This window comes from Bombina bombina, chromosome 3 (genome assembly GCF_027579735.1).
Source record: "Bombina bombina isolate aBomBom1 chromosome 3, aBomBom1.pri, whole genome shotgun sequence".
Classification (NCBI taxonomy): Eukaryota; Metazoa; Chordata; class Amphibia; order Anura; family Bombinatoridae; genus Bombina; species Bombina bombina.
Genome location: NC_069501.1, coordinates 258,486,842 through 258,506,571, shown reverse-complemented (window position 1 = coordinate 258,506,571; position 19,730 = coordinate 258,486,842). Strand labels below are relative to the sequence as shown.

At 39.5% G+C, this 19,730-nt stretch overlaps 1 protein-coding gene across 2 annotated transcripts in view; it reads left to right on the top strand.

Annotated features, from left to right (window-relative positions):
• Positions 1 to 19,730, top strand: part of MNT (MAX network transcriptional repressor) — a 144,763-nt gene that overhangs the window by 41,502 nt on the left and 83,531 nt on the right. For both annotated transcript variants that reach the window (XM_053706273.1, XM_053706272.1), the window contains exon 2: positions 6,711 to 7,308. In XM_053706273.1, coding sequence (XP_053562248.1) covers positions 6,711 to 7,308 — 598 coding nt within the window. The remainder of the gene's footprint in view (positions 1 to 6,710; positions 7,309 to 19,730) is intronic.

Genomic DNA, 19,730 nt, shown 5'->3' with positions numbered 1-19,730 from the left:
CCACTGGCTCCTAACTTTTTGGGTTATTCTCCATATATATATATATATATATAAATACAAATACCACTATCTGACTCCTAAAAGTATGCCTGGTTCCTAAATATTCTTACTGGCTTCTAAATTTTAAACAGATTTGTCGACCCCTGATGTATAGTATGTCTACTTTTTCATTGCTTTATATTTTGTAGCCTTTGGCTAGTTATTTTCACAAATGTATGTTGTTGCCACTCTAATTCTATGGTACATTTTAATTTTATTTATTTGCACGTATAATTGGGATGCTTTGTAAAAGTAGGGCTGTATATACTTTCACATCAAAACTGAACTATTTAGTAAAACCCAATAAAGGGTAATTCAAACTCAGCAATAACAACAATTCATAAAGCAGGAAGCTAGAGTCCAAAAAGGAAGGGAAAATATACTGATTAACTGGAGTATAAAGCAATTTTTAAAGTTTTATATTTTATATTGGGAACCTGTGGATGACAGATGGAAGAGGCGCCTCATGGGACAAGTATCGTTTGAGGCAGCAAAGGGACACACATAAGCAGCGGACCCCCCACACAGAGTGTTACTCACAAGAGCGGCGGTACAAACGTGTACCCAGACAGGCAGGACGGAACCAAAAGTCGCCCGTCAGACAGGCGTAAGCTCGGTACGCTAGGCAAACGTCACTCAGCAAGCAGCGTCAGAGTAAACCCAGCAGGGGAACCAATAGAGTCGAAGGGTCTTGAGGGAACGTTTTCCAGCAACAGCTGCACAGGACATAAATATTTTATATTGCAGCAGTTAAAAAGAGGCAGTCTTCAATCAATGGGCTGCTGCTTTGCAGTGGATACCCCATATTTGCCTGTTCTCTTCAAACAGTGCTTTGCTGTAGCTGCACTGTGTGAAGAAAAATATATACAATGCACCCAGAGCAAAGCACTGTTTAAAGAGCCTGTTGTAGAGCAGCACTGCAAAGCGAAAGTGCCAATGGTTCCCTCATCTGTCCTTTTCTTTTTGCAGATATGCTGCATTTTAGAGAGAGAGAGAGAGAGAGAAAATAAATAAATAAGAATAATGTAGAAATATTTATGTAGAAAAATATTATAATGAAGTTAAGACAGTTAGATCTAACCTTAATCTGGTTAGTTGTTATAGGATCATATGTTTGTACCCAAAAACGTTTTAAACATATTGATTGATTTGGTTGCATTTACTTTGTTGTCTTTTAAATGTTTTCTCAATTTGCTGTGGTGTTTGTCCATGGTAACCTATTTAGGCTCCTGTTGGATTTGAAAGACGTGAAATCCCATACACTGTGTACAGTGAAGGAGAAATAAAGCATACTGTTGCTGTATCATTTTTGCTTCACATAAGCATGCTATAAACAGCTTGCATGTGAATGAGCAGATAAATAACTGCTGGCAAAAAACACAATTCTTGATTCCTTGGAAGAGGGAGAGCCATGTGTTACACATCAATAGAAGGGAATCTCTAAACATGTTTCTCCTACTCTGAGATGGTTACTAAGCCAGTTACTAAATGTCTGTCACAATTTTAACTCCTATGCTGCCAAAAAGGACTGCAATACATTGCGAGTCCTCTGGAAACAAAAGGATTAAATGTGTGCTTAGAGCAAGTTCGAAATAAGAGATTGGAAGTTGTTTTATAAATACAAAAAATGTTTTTATTCTTAAACGGGAAGAGTCTACAGCTGCATTCATTACTTATCAGAATTCAGAACCTGGCCACCAGGAGGAGGCAAAGACACCCCAGCCAAAGGCTTAAATACCTCTCCTACTTCCCTCATCCCCCAGTCATTCTTTGCCTTTCGTCACAGGAGGTTGGCAGAGAAGTGTCGGAAGATTTTAGATAGTTTCTTATGGAGGGTAGTACTCTTCGAAATGGGACTGGAGTTTTAAGTAATCCTGTCAGCCTCTCAGTGAGAGCATGGATGAATGTTAGAGTCCGGAGATGCAGGGAGAGTCTTTCTGCAAAACCATCCCGACTCATATTGACAGCTCCTTAGCATTCAGCGTTGACGAGTTTCGCTGCCTGCTTTCTTCTCTCAAGTCCATGTCAGAAGCGAGGCTACTATCTGCCACACCTGAAGGGCCGTGTTCCTGTTACAAGGCGTTGATTCCGGTAAGATCGCTTCATTTTACTTTGATGATGTGATAAATAATGTAAACGAAGAAGCCGTGTCTCAATGGGACTCCTTTATCTTTGTAAGGAATCAAAGGTTAATATCTTCCTTCTGAGAGGGGTTATTGAACAGGGGGGACTTTAATCATGTTTGTTATGTGATTCTATCGGCTAATGTGTAGCGTAACTTGGGCTTGTGGCTAGTTCGGAACATAACGGCCTTTTCTTGTCAGGCTGTGCAGCCCTTGTAGGCTTTGGCGCGGTTTTTTTCGATGGCCTGCACGGCGCACCTTGTGACGAGACGTGGCACGCTTCTGTGTTCCATTTCCGTATTCTTGACCGTGTGACGACGGAGGAAAAAGTCTGTCTGCTAGCTGTCTGGGTCTCAGGAGGTGGTGAGTGCCCCAGCCATTGGGGGTGTAAGGTGCCATTTTTAGTTTTGTCTATCCATAATTTCTATATACCAAGTTATGGAGGACTCTGATTTTTTTAGAGACAGATGGCTCCGATTCAGATTCTACTTCTTGTGAAGAGTATAAAATGGCCCGGGAAATCCATGCCCATCAGTTATGTTCCGAATGCTGCTCTAGAGTGCTCTCTTCTCCCGATACAGGGAACTTAGAGTCCGCAGACCCACCCGCCATATCCCATGCGGCGTGGCCGCTAGAACCTTCTTTGGCTACGCAAGCAGGTGTTCCTAATGCTGTTACCCCTTCTCCGGAAGGCGGCTTGCGCGGTTTCGCATGGCCATATCTATGTCACTGGCGCATTTACATCTTCCAGAGGAGGTGTTACTGAGATACTGTCCGTGTTATGCTAACTAGGGATCATCAGGCGTGGGATCATCTGGGTCAGATCAGCCATCTGGGGAAGTGGCTTCCCCTGAAGCTTTAGGGGCCCAACTCTCAGAGTCGGGATCATCAGTTGCCCCGGCGGAGGTAAGTCTTGCTTTTTGTTACAGACTGGCGTGCCTTTGTGTCCTACTACGGCATGTTTTGGCGGTGCTGGAAGATCCTAGCGCTTATAGGGTGAGGAATCCTCGGTCTTCTGTTCCAGACGACAAGCTGGGTTAGACGTGTGGGGATGAAGTAATCTCCTTGTCGTCTCCAATTTATCTTTCTTTTTAGGTATCTTTTTCCAGTTCTGAGCTGTGGGAGAATGGGGTCTCTGATTAACTGGTCCTGTTGGTGTACCTATTCTTCTTGGGCGTTCACCTGTGGGTGCTGCCCTCTTTTTCTTTGATCTGGTTAGGATGTATTTTATTTTGTACTTTAGAAGCTCATGTCTTTTATGATTTTTCCCTTGGGAAATATTTCTTCTCTGGAATCTGATACTAGCGATTTTGTGGTCGCTTGGGTGCTTCCGTGGAAGTTGCATGTTAAGGTGTTAGTACATTGTAATGTGTTATATCCTTTTTGTCGATTCCTATTGGGGTCTTGAATTTTTTTTGTGACCTGGGTCAGTTGGAGTGGCCCATGTAGCAGGCTGGTCCTTATAGGGCGCAGTCTCTGTTCCTTACGGTCTATATCATCTACGTGGTGCCGTTGTAACTGGCGGGCCTGGCTGGGTGGTGAGTTACTCACTCGGATGAGGAGTTTATTATTCTGGGGTCTCTTCAGTTCGAATAATGCTTGCTTTTTGCTAAGAGTTTTCGTGAGGTGAACCTCCCAATAATTTTTTGAGGCTCTGCCCATGCAGGACTAAAATAAGAAAGAAAAAAAAAGAGAACATGGTAGAGGAAGCCTTCGTTCACTGACGTCCGGCTGGTTCTCGTTCTGCCTTTTGAGGCATCAGGGTCAGTCCTAACTGTCCTGTTCTTTGTGGGCGGCAGATCCTACTAGGGATCTCTCGGGGGGATTGTCCTCATTTTCTATTTAAGGTTCCCCCTTTTGGAATTTGTTTTTCTTTGATGACGGTACCTCTTCCTTCGGGTTGAAGTGAGGGGCCTTTTGTCAATTTCCTTGGTTGGCTTCGGGTCATCTGTTGCTGGAAGTTAAAGCCTTTTGGCTACTCTGCTTCCAGGATCTCGTCTGCTCCCATTCTTTGTGAGATTTTCAGATGGCTGTCTCCCACCTTTACTGTGTCGTCCCTGCTTAGGCTTTAGGGATGTCTCCTGCTAGGGGTTAGGATTCATGTTCCTTCTTCCATCCTCGAGCCGTTGTGTTGTCAGAGATGGTGCCCCTCGGCTTAGTGGTAAACCCTGTTGCCTTCAAAGCTGAGGGTCAAGAGTTTGTATCCAGCTGTGTTTAGGTGTTCCTTACAGCGAATGCTCCTTCACTGATGGGTGACACATATCCTCGCCTAGATCATGATTTGAAGGCGACCAAATTTGCATGGATCCTGAGGATCTTGGATACTTTTGTTAACTTATCAATCCAGTTTCTATGGGAGAGGTGGTGTAGTGGTTGGCTCCCCCGCTTCTGAAGCAGGAGGTTGTGGGTTGTACCCAGGTAAAGCTCCTGTTATCTGTTTTGTGATTCTGGTGACAGCTAGCATTCCTAAGCAGAGTTTTCTGTTTTCATATGTTCTTAGTCTTTGGACTTAGTGGAAGTTGTCCCTAGGGCCTTAGGGCCTTCCAGAGTGGCTGTGTGGCTTCACTACTTCTGTGGGGAGTTGTATCCTGCTGCGGGTGTCCTAAGCTCTTTGGGTATGGGACATTTTCCTGTATGTTCAGTGTCCAAGTTGCTTGGATATGACAGTTATTGCTTCGCCTATAGTGTGAGTCTACTCCAGATGGGGTAACCTAGGGTTCCTCAGGGGTTTCTAAATAGTTAAGCCGGCTCTGAGTTTTCAGGTGCCGGTTCTGCTTGTCCTGTCTTTGACTGGATTGTTGGGGGTCTTTATCTAGACCCCTTAGGTCTGCTTCTGTATGGCCCAGTTTCCCGGTCTGGGATGTCTTTTGTTCCTACGTGAGTAATCTCTCCCTTGCAGGGAAATCTAGACTTCTTCTAGGCAGGCCTTCAGCTTCAGCCCCTCTTTTCTAGTCTGATGGTTAACTAAGCCGGCTAGCGGGCGGAAGGTTTACCATTTAAAACCAGCTGCAGCTATTTGCACCTTGATTGTGTGCTAGCATATTGTTAGTCTGGTTTCTCTTTTCTTCCCTTTGGGGGGGAATTTGACATCCCGCTGTTTCCGGCTTATGCTTGAAGGTACCCTTTTTGCCTCTGTCGGTGGGGTTGCCTCCCCTGCCTGGTATCCGGGATCACAGTGTAAAGGGATGGATCTTCCTTCCTGCAGATCTTTAAGAGGGGTACTTTTTAATCCCTAAGTATTTCGGACATTATCATTCACTTTGGTGCTGGGTCCGTTACCGGAGCAAGAGTAAGGGATCTGTCTGATCTGTTGATCTTAGCCGCGTATCAGTTATTGTTAACCTTCTTTGAGTAAGAAGCTTTGTGGTGGATTCCTCCTCAGTAGGTAGTTTTCTCTACCGGGTTCTGAGTTTGATTCCTTCCTTCCTGTCCCTTTTTGGGAAGGTCCTGTCCTGCACTGTATTGGATTTCTTCTGAAGAAGGTCCTGTGCGTTTTCACAGCTAGGGTGGCGACCTGTGGTTGTTAAGTCCTTTTTGTAGCAGGACGCCTATGGCTGGGAGGAGCATATTCTTTTATCTGATGCTGGGTTTTTTTCAGCGGCTCCCATGGACGGTTTGTCTTTCGGTTGCTCTATTCTGGGTGCGAGTGTGCACTCTGTGTAAGGGAGGAATTTTTCTTTCCTCCTTTTTAAGTTCTCAGGACATTTCTTGGTCCTTTGGTTTAGGTAGAGGGGGCTTTACAAGTCTTCACTTGCTTTGCTGGGTCGACAGGGTCCTTTCTTAGGTGCCCTGTTTCATCCTGGTTCACTCCTTTGGAGTCTCCTTCTTGGTCCTAGTCCCTTTGGGGTCTGAGGGTTTTTCGGACTCATTTAGCTGAGTCTTATTCTTCCCCGCTGGGGGAATGTGGATTTTCCCCCTTTCTTTTGATCGGGAGTGAGTTTAATTTGCAGGATGCGTGCCTGCGGGACTTCCTCTCCTCAGAGGCTTTTGGCTCGGTCGAGTCGAATAACCTGAGCGGTCTCTAGCAAGGGCATTGCTGGTTTTAACTGTTGGGCAGTTATCTCTGCCTTTTTCCTTTTTGTCCTTGGGCTTCTAGTGAATCAATTTTTTTCTTTTGGCCTTTTGTACACGCCCGTTTTGCATTCAGTGTCCTCTATAGCTTTGGCTGGGGTGTCTTTGCCTCCTCCTGGTGGCCAGGTTCTGAATTCCCAAAAGTAATGAATGCAGCTGTGGACTCTTCCCATCAGAAGAAAAGAAAATTATCAGGTAAGCATAATTTAAGTTTTTACCAGTATATTGATGTATATCTTTTCTATAAAACCTATGCATTACACTGTTAAATAACATTTTGCAGTACATGTTTTCTAACTGCTGCTTTTTTGTGCTTTAGCTAATTATTATGAATTCCCAATTCCAGATAATCTTGCTCGTAATATTAGATTTCTATTTTCTTATGTTGTATTTATAATTGTCTGATATTATTGCACAGATAAATAATGTACAGAGATTACAACTTTAGTTTATGCTGTATGTTTTTTGTCATTACAGATGAAAATGATAGAATTTTGCTTGAACAAGAGGAAGAGGAAGAAGATGATGAAGAGGAGGAGGAAGACAAGAAAAGTGTAGTAAAAAATGAGGCATTGGTTAACCATGTAAAGCCTGATCCCGACACCCCACCAGCACCTACACCTCCTCCACCCCCTCCTCCACCTCTTGCAGCCCCTGTAGCGGTCATGCCCCTACCTGTGATACCCAGCACTCCACAACCAGTAGCCCACATGACCATTTCACCTCCTGTTGTACAGCATCACCCTCCAGTGGTCAGCCCACCAGTTCTTAATAAAGAAATATCGCTTGGTCCAGTCATCCAGAGGCCCACAGGCCCAGTGCTCTCTGAAATTAAGACCATGCCTCTGAATGCAGGAAGCCCCAAGCAGCTGCATCATTATACCGCTCCAGTGCTGGCCATTACACATCATCACCTCATGCCACAGCAACAACAACCACAGCAGCCAACTATACAACCACAGCCTCCTTCCCTGCAGCACCCACCACAGCAGCCACCACCTCAGACATTGGGTACCCTTAGGCTTCCTACACCAGATGATGTGAGGCCCAATGAGCAGAGGAGACGACCTGGAGGGTAAGATTATATATCATTACAAATATTATGTAAGCACCAATCTTTTATCAATGCTGCAGAATCTGTTGCCGCTCTACAAATAACTAATAATAATAGCAGCAGACAATAATCTGACAACTTGTTTATGGTAATTGTTGACTTATAATTACATGTAGTTATATTATGAATTTCCTTCTTAATATGAGGAGAGTCCACTGCATCATTATTTACTGTTGGGAAATACTGAACCTGCCCACCAGGAGGAGGCAAAGACACCCCAACCAAAGGCTTAGATACTCCCACCACTTCCCTCATATCCCAGTCATTCTTTGCCTTTCGTCACGGGAGGTTGGCAGAGAAGTGTCAGAAGATTCAGAGTAGTTCCTTATAAAGGGTATCTACCCTTCGAAATGGGACTGGAGTTTTAAGTAGTCTTGTCAGCCTCTTAGTGAGAGCTTTGACGAAAGTTAGAGTCTGGAGATGCAGATCCTAAACAATCAGTGTTTACGAGTTTCACTGCCTGCTTCCATCACTCAAGTCCATGTCAAGAGTGATGCTACAAGACTGTCACTTGAGAGGCTGTGTTTCTGTTCCACGGCATGGATTCCGGTGAGATCATTTAATTTTTTACACATATGATAATGCCAGAAGACAGGGTCACAATGTGGCTTCTTTTATCTGTATAGAATCAAGTGTTAATATCTCCTAAGGGGGGTTATTGAACAGTGGGGATTAATCACATACATTTATTTGATTATGCTGCGACATGTGTAAGATGTTTTTTGGGCTCAGGCAGATGTTGGAACGTACAGGTTTTTGCTTTCGTTTTTTGAGCTGCGCAACTTGAAAGGCTTAGAGTGCTTTTTTTGCTCTTATATCAGGGGCGGTCCTGCATTGCACACCATGTGACCGGCTGTGGTCCCTCACACTTTATTTCCTCTTTCCTGACTTTGCTGGTTACCGGAGAAGAATCGGTTTCTCTGTTTTGCCTGGGTCATAGGAGGTGATGAGTGCCCCAGCCATTGGGGGTATAAAGGTGCAGTTTTCTGCTTTGTAAGCTATGGAGGATTCTGATGCGTTAGAGGGTACTCCCTCTTTACCTAAGTCTAATACCTGTCTATATTGCGAGGATGCCCCAGTTAATACGCGCGCTCAACTATATTCCACATGCAAAACGATCTAAAAAGATAGAGGAGAGGAGCGCAGACTCAAATGCAGGGTATAACAAAATTTAATAGTGTAAACAAAGACAAGTGGCAACTCACAAAGTATATAACATAAAATGGCATATAGTGTATCAATAACACTTAGCAACTTATCCCCTCTTCAAGTGTGTCCAGAAAGGAGTTCCAGGAAAAGGCAGGACAGGTGTATATCCTCATTCGCTCCAGGGAGGAAGCAAACAGGCAACCGGCATAAGTTCCCAAAGAGTGCCAGAAACCAGGCTGGCAACGGTAGCAAAGTCCGTTTAAATGGTATAAATAATGGCGATATAGTACCTTATCTGGCAAATAAGTGAATGAGATCCTAGGCTCCCAAATCCAAAAGTTCTGTGCTGCAGGTTCAGAACTGAGGACGGCCTCACTGGATCAAACAAATGACGTTAAAGGGGAGGAGCTCTACGCGTTTCGTCCCAGTAACGTAGGGACTTTCTCAAGAGTGATTTGTTAGTAGCGTGCATATCCTCTTATAGGTAGTGTATATCCACACTCCCACATTTTACACCAATGGGGTTAAAGGTCTTGATGATATGCACGATACTTCAAACAGGGGATTGTAAACAAACGCTTGTAATAGCGTAAGTGTGGCTAATTTTCAGATATTCACAGAACATGATTGATATACAATAATAGCGATCCACAATTATAATACAGTTCTAAACATGAACCATATCTATTGGTATCTAAAAATATTAAAAATATTATAAGTTAATATATATTCACATATAATTCTAAAAAATACAATTAATAATCATAAAAATATAACCAATAATCATTATAAATAAAAACCATTCAGTAAATATTTAAAAAACATTAATAGGCTTAAAAATGTGCTAAATGCAATACATCCTATATATATATGTTGTAACCAACAATTCATATATAGATACACAATATGTGATATACATAAAAAGCCAATATTGTATAAAATAAATAATGATGTGTAGGATTAAAGGAATGCTTGCAAATCAATGTCGATATTTAACCCTTTCGGTTCCAAACAGTTAAGGGTCCTAATCCAAAAGGTCTCCCTTTTTCTAAGATTTAGCAGTCTATTGGTGTCCCATACGTTGGGTTTAATCCATTCTATGATTTTAACGGATAGATCAGACGGATTGCAATTATGGAAGAGCTTAAAGTGGCGTGAAACACTATGGTTCTCAAACCCTGATTCTATGTTTCTTATATGTTCCCTAACTCTATATTTTATTTTGCGTTTAGTGCGACCAATATAAATTAATCCACATTTGCATATGAGTTGGTAAATTACATATGTGGTATGACATGTGCACCTATCCTTGCAGGGGTACCTTTTTGTTCCATCATAATTAAGAAAATAGGTGGAATTGCTGTCTATTCTAGGACAAAGAACACAATCAATGGTTTTGCAAGGGTATAAGCCATTCTTTCCCCCACACCATTTATTCACTGTTGTAAAATTAGAATTAGATTTTCTTAATTTAGTTGGTGCGATGTAATTCTTAATGTCTTTATTTTTCCTAAAAATGACATTAGGTTTGTCACCTACAATCTGTTTCAGCACAGGGTCAAGTTTGAGAACGTTCCAGTGTTTTCTTAAAATTCTCTGTATTTTTTGGTGTTGATTGTTATATTGGGTGACAAATTTAGGAACATGTTTTCTATCTTTTATCAGATTGTTCTTACCCTTTTGTGTATTATTAATTAGAGAGGCCCTATCCATCATATCGACCTTATATTTGCAATCTTCTAAATGTTTGGGATTGTAACCCTTCTCTATAAATTTGCCCATAAGTATGCTGGATTCCTCATTGTAATGCTCCATATTGGTGCAGTTACGTTTAATTCTTTGAAATTGTCCCAGGGGGATATTTTGTTTCCATTGCCTGAGGTGTCCACTTCTAATGTTTAATAGGCTATTCCTATCCGTGGATTTACGATAATTCTTAACTGCTACTGTGTTTGAAACCTCATTATGATAAAGAGTGAGGTCTAAAAAGGGTATTGATTTCAATGATTTTTCCATAGTAAATTTTAAATTATAAGTGTTATTGTTTATGTAGTTTAAAAAGTCATCTATGATATTCTCAGGGCCTTGCCAGATCATAATAATGTCATCGATATAACGATGGTATTTAATGACATTTGATTTGTAAGGGTTGTTGTTCCAAACCAAATTATCCTCAAAATGTGACATATATAGATTAGCGTACGATGGGGCAAAGGTAGTCCCCATCGCCGTGCCTTGATGTTGTCTATAAAATCTTCCTTCAAATAAAAAATAGTTATGATTCAAAATAAATAATATTCCATTGACTAGGAAATCAATTTGTTTTTCAGCAAATCTATTCTTACTAAGTATATCGTTGATAGCAGACACCCCTTTTGTATGGGGAATGCTTGTGTATAACGATGAAACGTCGCATGTAACCCAGACATAGCCTAATTCCCATTTAAAGCCTTCAAATTTCTGGATGACATCTATCGTGTCTCTGAGATAGGCTCTTGTATGAGTGACAATAGGCTGTAGGAAGTAATCAATATATTTTGAAAGGTTGTCACATAAAGAGCCTATCCCAGAGACAATCGGTCTACCTGGGGGGGTCTTGGAGTCCTTATGCACCTTGGGTAAGTGGTAAAAGCAAGATATCTTAGGGGCTACTTCATATATAAAGTTATATTCATTCAGATTGAGAACGCCATTGGTTTTGGCCATATTTAAAAATTCTAATAATTCTGCTTTGTATTTGTTAGTGGGATTAAATGTTAAATTGATATAGGTGGTAGAGTCAGATAGAAGTCTATTCGCTTCTTTCAAATAGTCTCCCCTGTTCTGGACAACAATCCCCCCACCCTTATCAGCTGCCCTAAACACCACATCGGTACATTTACTTAAATTATTAAGGGCCTCACGTTCTTTCTTTGATAGGTTGTCACCTAATTTAGATTGGTGTGATAAATTGCTTGTTGATAGGGCAGCTAGATCCTCACATACTAATTTATTGAATATTTTGATATATTCAGACTGGGTGTGCTGTGGATAAAAAATTGACTTTTTCTTTAAATTGCAATGTTTTATTGAAAAATCCTCGTTCTCTTCATATATTGAAAAGTCTAGATTCTCTACTGTATCAGAAAATGTATCCGATGATAGGGGATCACCATTGTTGTCATTTAATAAAATAAGGCTATTGAGGATTTCATCATCATCCTTAGTCAATGATGATACTGGATATGGGTAATGGATATCTGACTGTTTAAAAAAATATCTTTTCAAAGTTAAATTGCGTATAAACCTCTGAAAGTCTATATACAGGTTAAAATGATTAGGACCACTATTTGGCGCAAAGTTCATACCCTTTGCTAACAATTCTAGTTCATGTTTCTCAAATATTCTATCTGATAAGTTAAAAATGAGTTTAGTTCCTTCTTCTAATTCCAATGCTCTCTGTTTCTTTTTTCTTTGCTTAATCCCCCCTCTATTACCTCTAGGTCTTCCTCTTCGTGTGGTCTTTTTGGGTTTCGTTGATTTAGGGGTTGGTTTGGGAGTGAGTTCTGTATGCTCCCCCCGCCCCCCCCCCCCTGTTGTCTCCAGGGTGGAATCCCTAAAAAAGGATTAGTATTAGAAGTACTATTTCTACGTTGATGTGTATTATTCCCATGGTTTTTGTTCTTATTTGTATGGGAATTGTATGTATTTGATCTAGGTGATGGTTTCCCCTGATAGTTCGAATTATCCCATCTGGGTCTAGCTCCCTGATGATGCCATACAGGGGATTGAGGTTGTTTATCTAGAACTTGATATCTATTCCCATACTGGAAATTTTGTTCAGGTTCAACTGAGGGAAAATCCCTAGTACTCTGTTGTATATTTCTAATTGGTTTGTTATAGTAACTGTGCTTGTTATTGTGTTGAATCTGATTATTAAAATTCCCATAACTGTTATGGGTTCCATCCCTTGTATTATATTGTTCTGACTGCTTAAATGCTCTATTATGGTAATTGGTATTCTGTTTGTTACCCGTCAAATCTGAATTAGGAGTTAAACTATTGCTTTGCTCTTTTTCTCTGTTGGGCACAGAGTTGTTTACAGAGTTCTTTTTATATGAATAGACTTTGTCGGATTTAAAATCCTCAAGGTCCCTCTGTAGTTTTTTAATTTTTGCAGTTTCTAACTCTTTAGAGAAGGTGTCGACTCTGCTCTGAATATTAGTGTTCATCTCCTGCCATTGTTGAATATGTTCATATGGTTGTATTTTAACAATTAGGGTGTCTATTTCAGTTTTTAATTTATCCAGTTTATATTCTCTATACTTTATCAACAATTTTATCAAAGCTTGTGAGCAATTATGCAATATTTGTTCCCATTCGATCTGGTACTCCACCTCATCTAGATTAAAAGCGGGAAATTTGAAGATCCTAAGTCCCCGTGGTATCACATTATGCAAAATATAATTATCAAGGAGTACCAGATCTTGCCATTCTTTTGCATCTTTTAATAAGAGCTTTTCCAGCTCCCTAAAGATATGTAAAGGATCCTCTGATGTCACAATGCTAGGAGTATTGGTCAGTAAATTATGGGATCGCTGGCGTTTGGACCTATTTTCACTAATTCCAAAAACGTTAGGATTGGATGCACTAGCCTCCATAGTTATTATACTTTATGTAATAGTGAAAAAATGGATCTGCTGCTACTTCTAGGAATAAAAAGTAAACAAAAGGAAAGGTAGGTGTGTAAAGACAACACACCTGAAGTAGCGCTAATCTCTAATATAAGTAGGACATAAATCTCAACAGTTTACTTAATTAATAACTAGAAAAATTATTAAATGACAATAAATTAATACAACATTTCAATTCATAAAAACATACAAATAAAGAAGATAAGGGTATTCTCCTCTATCTTTTTAGATCGTTTTGCTTTCAATCAAGGTCTGTGGATTCACCTGTTTTAGAGGAGCAGCTGGATTCCTTTGTGTCTTTATATATCACCACATACATGGACTTGAATACCCTTATCTTCTTTATTTGTATGTTTTTATGAATTGAAATGTTGTATTAATTTATTGTCATTTAATAATTTTTCTAGTTATTAATTAAGTAAACTGTTGAGATTTATGTCCTACTTATATTAGAGATTAGCGCTACTTCAGGTGTGTTGTCTTTACACACCTACCTTTCCTTTTGTTTACTTTTTATTCCTAGAAGTAGCAGCAGATCCATTTTTTCACTATTACATAAAGTATAATAACTATGGAGGCTAGTGCATCCAATCCTAACGTTTTTGGAATTAGTGAAAATAGGTCCAAACGCCAGCGATCCCATAATTTACTGACCAATACTCCTAGCATTGTGACATCAGAGGATCCTTTACATATCTTTAGGGAGCTGGAAAAGCTCTTATTAAAAGATGCAAAAGAATGGCAAGATCTGGTACTCCTTGATAATTATATTTTGCATAATGTGATACCACGGGGACTTAGGATCTTCAAATTTCCCGCTTTTAATCTAGATGAGGTGGAGTACCAGATCGAATGGGAACAAATATTGCATAATTGCTCACAAGCTTTGATAAAATTGTTGATAAAGTATAGAGAATATAAACTGGATAAATTAAAAACTGAAATAGACACCCTAATTGTTAAAATACAACCATATGAACATATTCAACAATGGCAGGAGATGAACACTAATATTCAGAGCAGAGTCGACACCTTCTCTAAAGAGTTAGAAACTGCAAAAATTAAAAAACTACAGAGGGACCTTGAGGATTTTAAATCCGACAAAGTCTATTCATATAAAAAGAACTCTGTAAACAACTCTGTGCCCAACAGAGAAAAAGAGCAAAGCAATAGTTTAACTCCTAATTCAGATTTGACGGGTAACAAACAGAATACCAATTACCATAATAGAGCATTTAAGCAGTCAGAACAATATAATACAAGGGATGGAACCCATAACAGTTATGGGAATTTTAATAATCAGATTCAACACAATAACAAGCACAGTTACTATAACAAACCAATTAGAAATATACAACAGAGTACTAGGGATTTTCCCTCAGTTGAACCTGAACAAAATTTCCAGTATGGGAATAGATATCAAGTTCTAGATAAACAACCTCAATCCCCTGTATGGCATCATCAGGGAGCTAGACCCAGATGGGATAATTCGAACTATCAGGGGAAACCATCACCTAGATCAAATACATACAATTCCCATACAAATAAGAACAAAAACCATGGGAATAATACACATCAACGTAGAAATAGTACTTCTAATACTAATCCTTTTTTAGGGATTCCACCCTGGAGACAACAGGGGGGGGGGGGGAGGGGGGAGCATACAGAACTCACTCCCAAACCAACCCCTAAATCAACGAAACCCAAAAAGACCACACGAAGAGGAAGACCTAGAGGTAATAGAGGGGGGATTAAGCAAAGAAAAAAGAAACAGAGAGCATTGGAATTAGAAGAAGGAACTAAACTCATTTTTAACTTATCAGATAGAATATTTGAGAAACATGAACTAGAATTGTTAGCAAAGGGTATGAACTTTGCGCCAAATAGTGGTCCTAATCATTTTAACCTGTATATAGACTTTCAGAGGTTTATACGCAATTTAACTTTGAAAAGATATTTTTTTAAACAGTCAGATATCCATTACCCATATCCAGTATCATCATTGACTAAGGATGATGATGAAATCCTCAATAGCCTTATTTTATTAAATGACAACAATGGTGATCCCCTATCATCGGATACATTTTCTGATACAGTAGAGAATCTAGACTTTTCAATATATGAAGAGAACGAGGATTTTTCAATAAAACATTGCAATTTAAAGAAAAAGTCAATTTTTTATCCACAGCACACCCAGTCTGAATATATCAAAATATTCAATAAATTAGTATGTGAGGATCTAGCTGCCCTATCAACAAGCAATTTATCACACCAATCTAAATTAGGTGACAACCTATCAAAGAAAGAACGTGAGGCCCTTAATAATTTAAGTAAATGTACCGATGTGGTGTTTAGGGCAGCTGATAAGGGTGGGGGGATTGTTGTCCAGAACAGGGGAGACTATTTGAAAGAAGCGAATAGACTTCTATCTGACTCTACCACCTATATCAATTTAACATTTAATCCCACTAACAAATACAAAGCAGAATTATTAGAATTTTTAAATATGGCCAAAACCAATGGCGTTCTCAATCTGAATGAATATAACTTTATATATGAAGTAGCCCCTAAGATATCTTGCTTTTACCACTTACCCAAGGTGCATAAGGACTCCAAGACCCCCCCAGGTAGACCGATTGTCTCTGGGATAGGCTCTTTATGTGACAACCTTTCAAAATATATTGATTACTTCCTACAGCCTATTGTCACTCATACAAGAGCCTATCTCAGAGACACGATAGATGTCATCCAGAAATTTGAAGGCTTTAAATGGGAATTAGGCTATGTCTGGGTTACATGCGACGTTTCATCGTTATACACAAGCATTCCCCATACAAAAGGGGTGTCTGCTATCAACGATATACTTAGTAAGAATAGATTTGCTGAAAAACAAATTGATTTCCTAGTCAATGGAATATTATTTATTTTGAATCATAACTATTTTTTATTTGAAGGAAGATTTTATAGACAACATCAAGGCACGGCGATGGGGACTACCTTTGCCCCATCGTACGCTAATCTATATATGTCACATTTTGAGGATAATTTGGTTTGGAACAACAACCCTTACAAATCAAATGTCATTAAATACCATCGTTATATCGATGACATTATTATGATCTGGCAAGGCCCTGAGAATATCATAGATGACTTTTTAAACTACATAAACAATAACACTTATAATTTAAAATTTACTATGGAAAAATCATTGAAATCAATACCCTTTTTAGACCTCACTCTTTATCATAATGAGGTTTCAAACACAGTAGCAGTTAAGAATTATCGTAAATCCACGGATAGGAATAGCCTATTAAACATTAGAAGTGGACACCTCAGGCAATGGAAACAAAATATCCCCCTGGGACAATTTCAAAGAATTAAACGTAACTGCACCAATATGGAGCATTACAATGAGGAATCCAGCATACTTATGGGCAAATTTATAGAGAAGGGTTACAATCCCAAACATTTAGAAGATTGCAAATATAAGGTCGATATGATGGATAGGGCCTCTCTAATTAATAATACACAAAAGGGTAAGAACAATCTGATAAAAGATAGAAAACATGTTCCTAAATTTGTCACCCAATATAACAATCAACACCAAAAAATACAGAGAATTTTAAGAAAACACTGGAACGTTCTCAAACTTGACCCTGTGCTGAAACAGATTGTAGGTGACAAACCTAATGTCATTTTTAGGAAAAATAAAGACATTAAGAATTACATCGCACCAACTAAATTAAGAAAATCTAATTCTAATTTTACAACAGTGAATAAATGGTGTGGGGGAAAGAATGGCTTATACCCTTGCAAAACCATTGATTGTGTTCTTTGTCCTAGAATAGACAGCAATTCCACCTATTTTCTTAATTATGATGGAACAAAAAGGTACCCCTGCAAGGATAGGTGCACATGTCATACCACATATGTAATTTACCAACTCATATGCAAATGTGGATTAATTTATATTGGTCGCACTAAACGCAAAATAAAATATAGAGTTAGGGAACATATAAGAAACATAGAATCAGGGTTTGAGAACCATAGTGTTTCACGCCACTTTAAGCTCTTCCATAATTGCAATCCGTCTGATCTATCCGTTAAAATCATAGAATGGATTAAACCCAACGTATGGGACACCAATAGACTGCTAAATCTTAGAAAAAGGGAGACCTTTTGGATTAGGACCCTTAACTGTTTGGAACCGAAAGGGTTAAATATCGACATTGATTTGCAAGCATTCCTTTAATCCTACACATCATTATTTATTTTATACAATATTGGCTTTTTATGTATATCACATATTGTGTATCTATATATGAATTGTTGGTTACAACATATATATATAGGATGTATTGCATTTAGCACATTTTTAAGCCTATTAATGTTTTTTAAATATTTACTGAATGGTTTTTATTTATAATGATTATTGGTTATATTTTTATGATTATTAATTGTATTTTTTAGAATTATATGTGAATATATATTAACTTATAATATTTTTAATATTTTTAGATACCAATAGATATGGTTCATGTTTAGAACTGTATTATAATTGTGGATCGCTATTATTGTATATCAATCATGTTCTGTGAATATCTGAAAATTAGCCACACTTACGCTATTACAAGCGTTTGTTTACAATCCCCTGTTTGAAGTATCGTGCATATCATCAAGACCTTTAACCCCATTGGTGTAAAATGTGGGAGTGTGGATATACACTACCTATAAGAGGATATGCACGCTACTAACAAATCACTCTTGAGAAAGTCCCTACGTTACTGGGACGAAACGCGTAGAGCTCCTCCCCTTTAACGTCATTTGTTTGATCCAGTGAGGCCGTCCTCAGTTCTGAACCTGCAGCACAGAACTTTTGGATTTGGGAGCCTAGGATCTCATTCACTTATTTGCCAGATAAGGTACTATATCGCCATTATTTATACCATTTAAACGGACTTTGCTACCGTTGCCAGCCTGGTTTCTGGCACTCTTTGGGAACTTATGCCGGTTGCCTGTTTGCTTCCTCCCTGGAGCGAATGAGGATATACACCTGTCCTGCCTTTTCCTGGAACTCCTTTCTGGACACACTTGAAGAGGGGATAAGTTGCTAAGTGTTATTGATACACTATATGCCATTTTATGTTATATACTTTGTGAGTTGCCACTTGTCTTTGTTTACACTATTAAATTTTGTTATACCCTGCATTTGAGTCTGCGCTCCTCTCCTCTATCTTTTTAGATCGTTTTGCTTTCAATCAAGGTCTGTGGATTCACCTGTTTTAGAGGAGCAGCTGGATTCCTTTGTGTCTTTATATATCACCACATACATGGACTTGAATACCCTTATCTTCTTTATTTGTATGTTTTTATGAATTGAAATGTTGTATTAATTTATTGTCATTTAATAATTTTTCTAGTTATTAATTAAGTAAACTGTTGAGATTTATGTCCTACTTATATTAGAGATTAGCGCTACTTCAGGTGTGTTGTCTTTACACACCTACCTTTCCTTTTGTTTATATTCCACATGCCTTGATAAAGTAATCATGTCAAAGAAGGTTAATATGTTTGATACTACGGAGCCATCCACCTCTGAGGAGTCTCCGTCCCGTGAGGTGCACACCCTACAGTCATCTCCTAATACACATGCAGCCTCCCGTAGCACTCCTAATCCTCCATCTGGAGGGGGCCTTTTACCGCCAGACTTTACTGCGCAGTTACAAACGGCTGTGTCTGTGGCCTATAGTGCTTTACCTCGCCCTGCTAAGCGCAAGCAAAAGGTCAAATATTACTATCCTTCCCAGGGGTCATCAACTAGTTTGTTGGATTTATCTGATACGAGATTATCCGATGATGAAGGCCCCTCTGATACTTCAGAGGGCTCACTTTCTGGGTCGGATTCTGCTGCCTCTAAACCTCCAGCTGCAGAGGAACTAGGCTTTAGATTTAGGATTGAACATTTACGCTTTCTATTGAAGGAAGTTGTGGCTACGTTAGAGGTTCCAGAGCCCAAATTGCCTGAGGAACCTTTGATTCCTAAATTAGATAAGGTCTACGAGGACAGGGTTGTACCACAAACTTTCCAGGTTCCTGTAAAGATGGCGAACATTATTAAGAATAATAAATCCCAACATCGGCAGCCCTCTGCAAAGCCTGAGCAATCCAAAAATACTTTGAAGCCGGCTCAGTCCTGAAATAAATCCAAGCAGAGCAAGAAGCCCACCGGACAAAGTCGGCATGAAGGGGCGGCCCTCGATCCGGTTCTGGATCACGTAGGGGGCAGACTGTCGCTCTTTTCAGACGCTTGGTTTGGGGACATGCAGGATCCTTGGTTCCTGGAGTCATCACTCAGAGATACAAGATAGGTTTCAAGTCTTATCCACCCAGGGGCAGATTCCTCCTATCAAATCTGTCTTCCAGGCCAGAAAAGAGAGAAGCCTTTCTGGGCTGCATGAGGGATCTATCCTCCCTAGGAGTCATTGTCCCAGTACCTCATATATTCAAACCTTTTTGTGGTCCCAAAGAAGGAGGGAACTTTCCGCACGATTCTGGACCTAA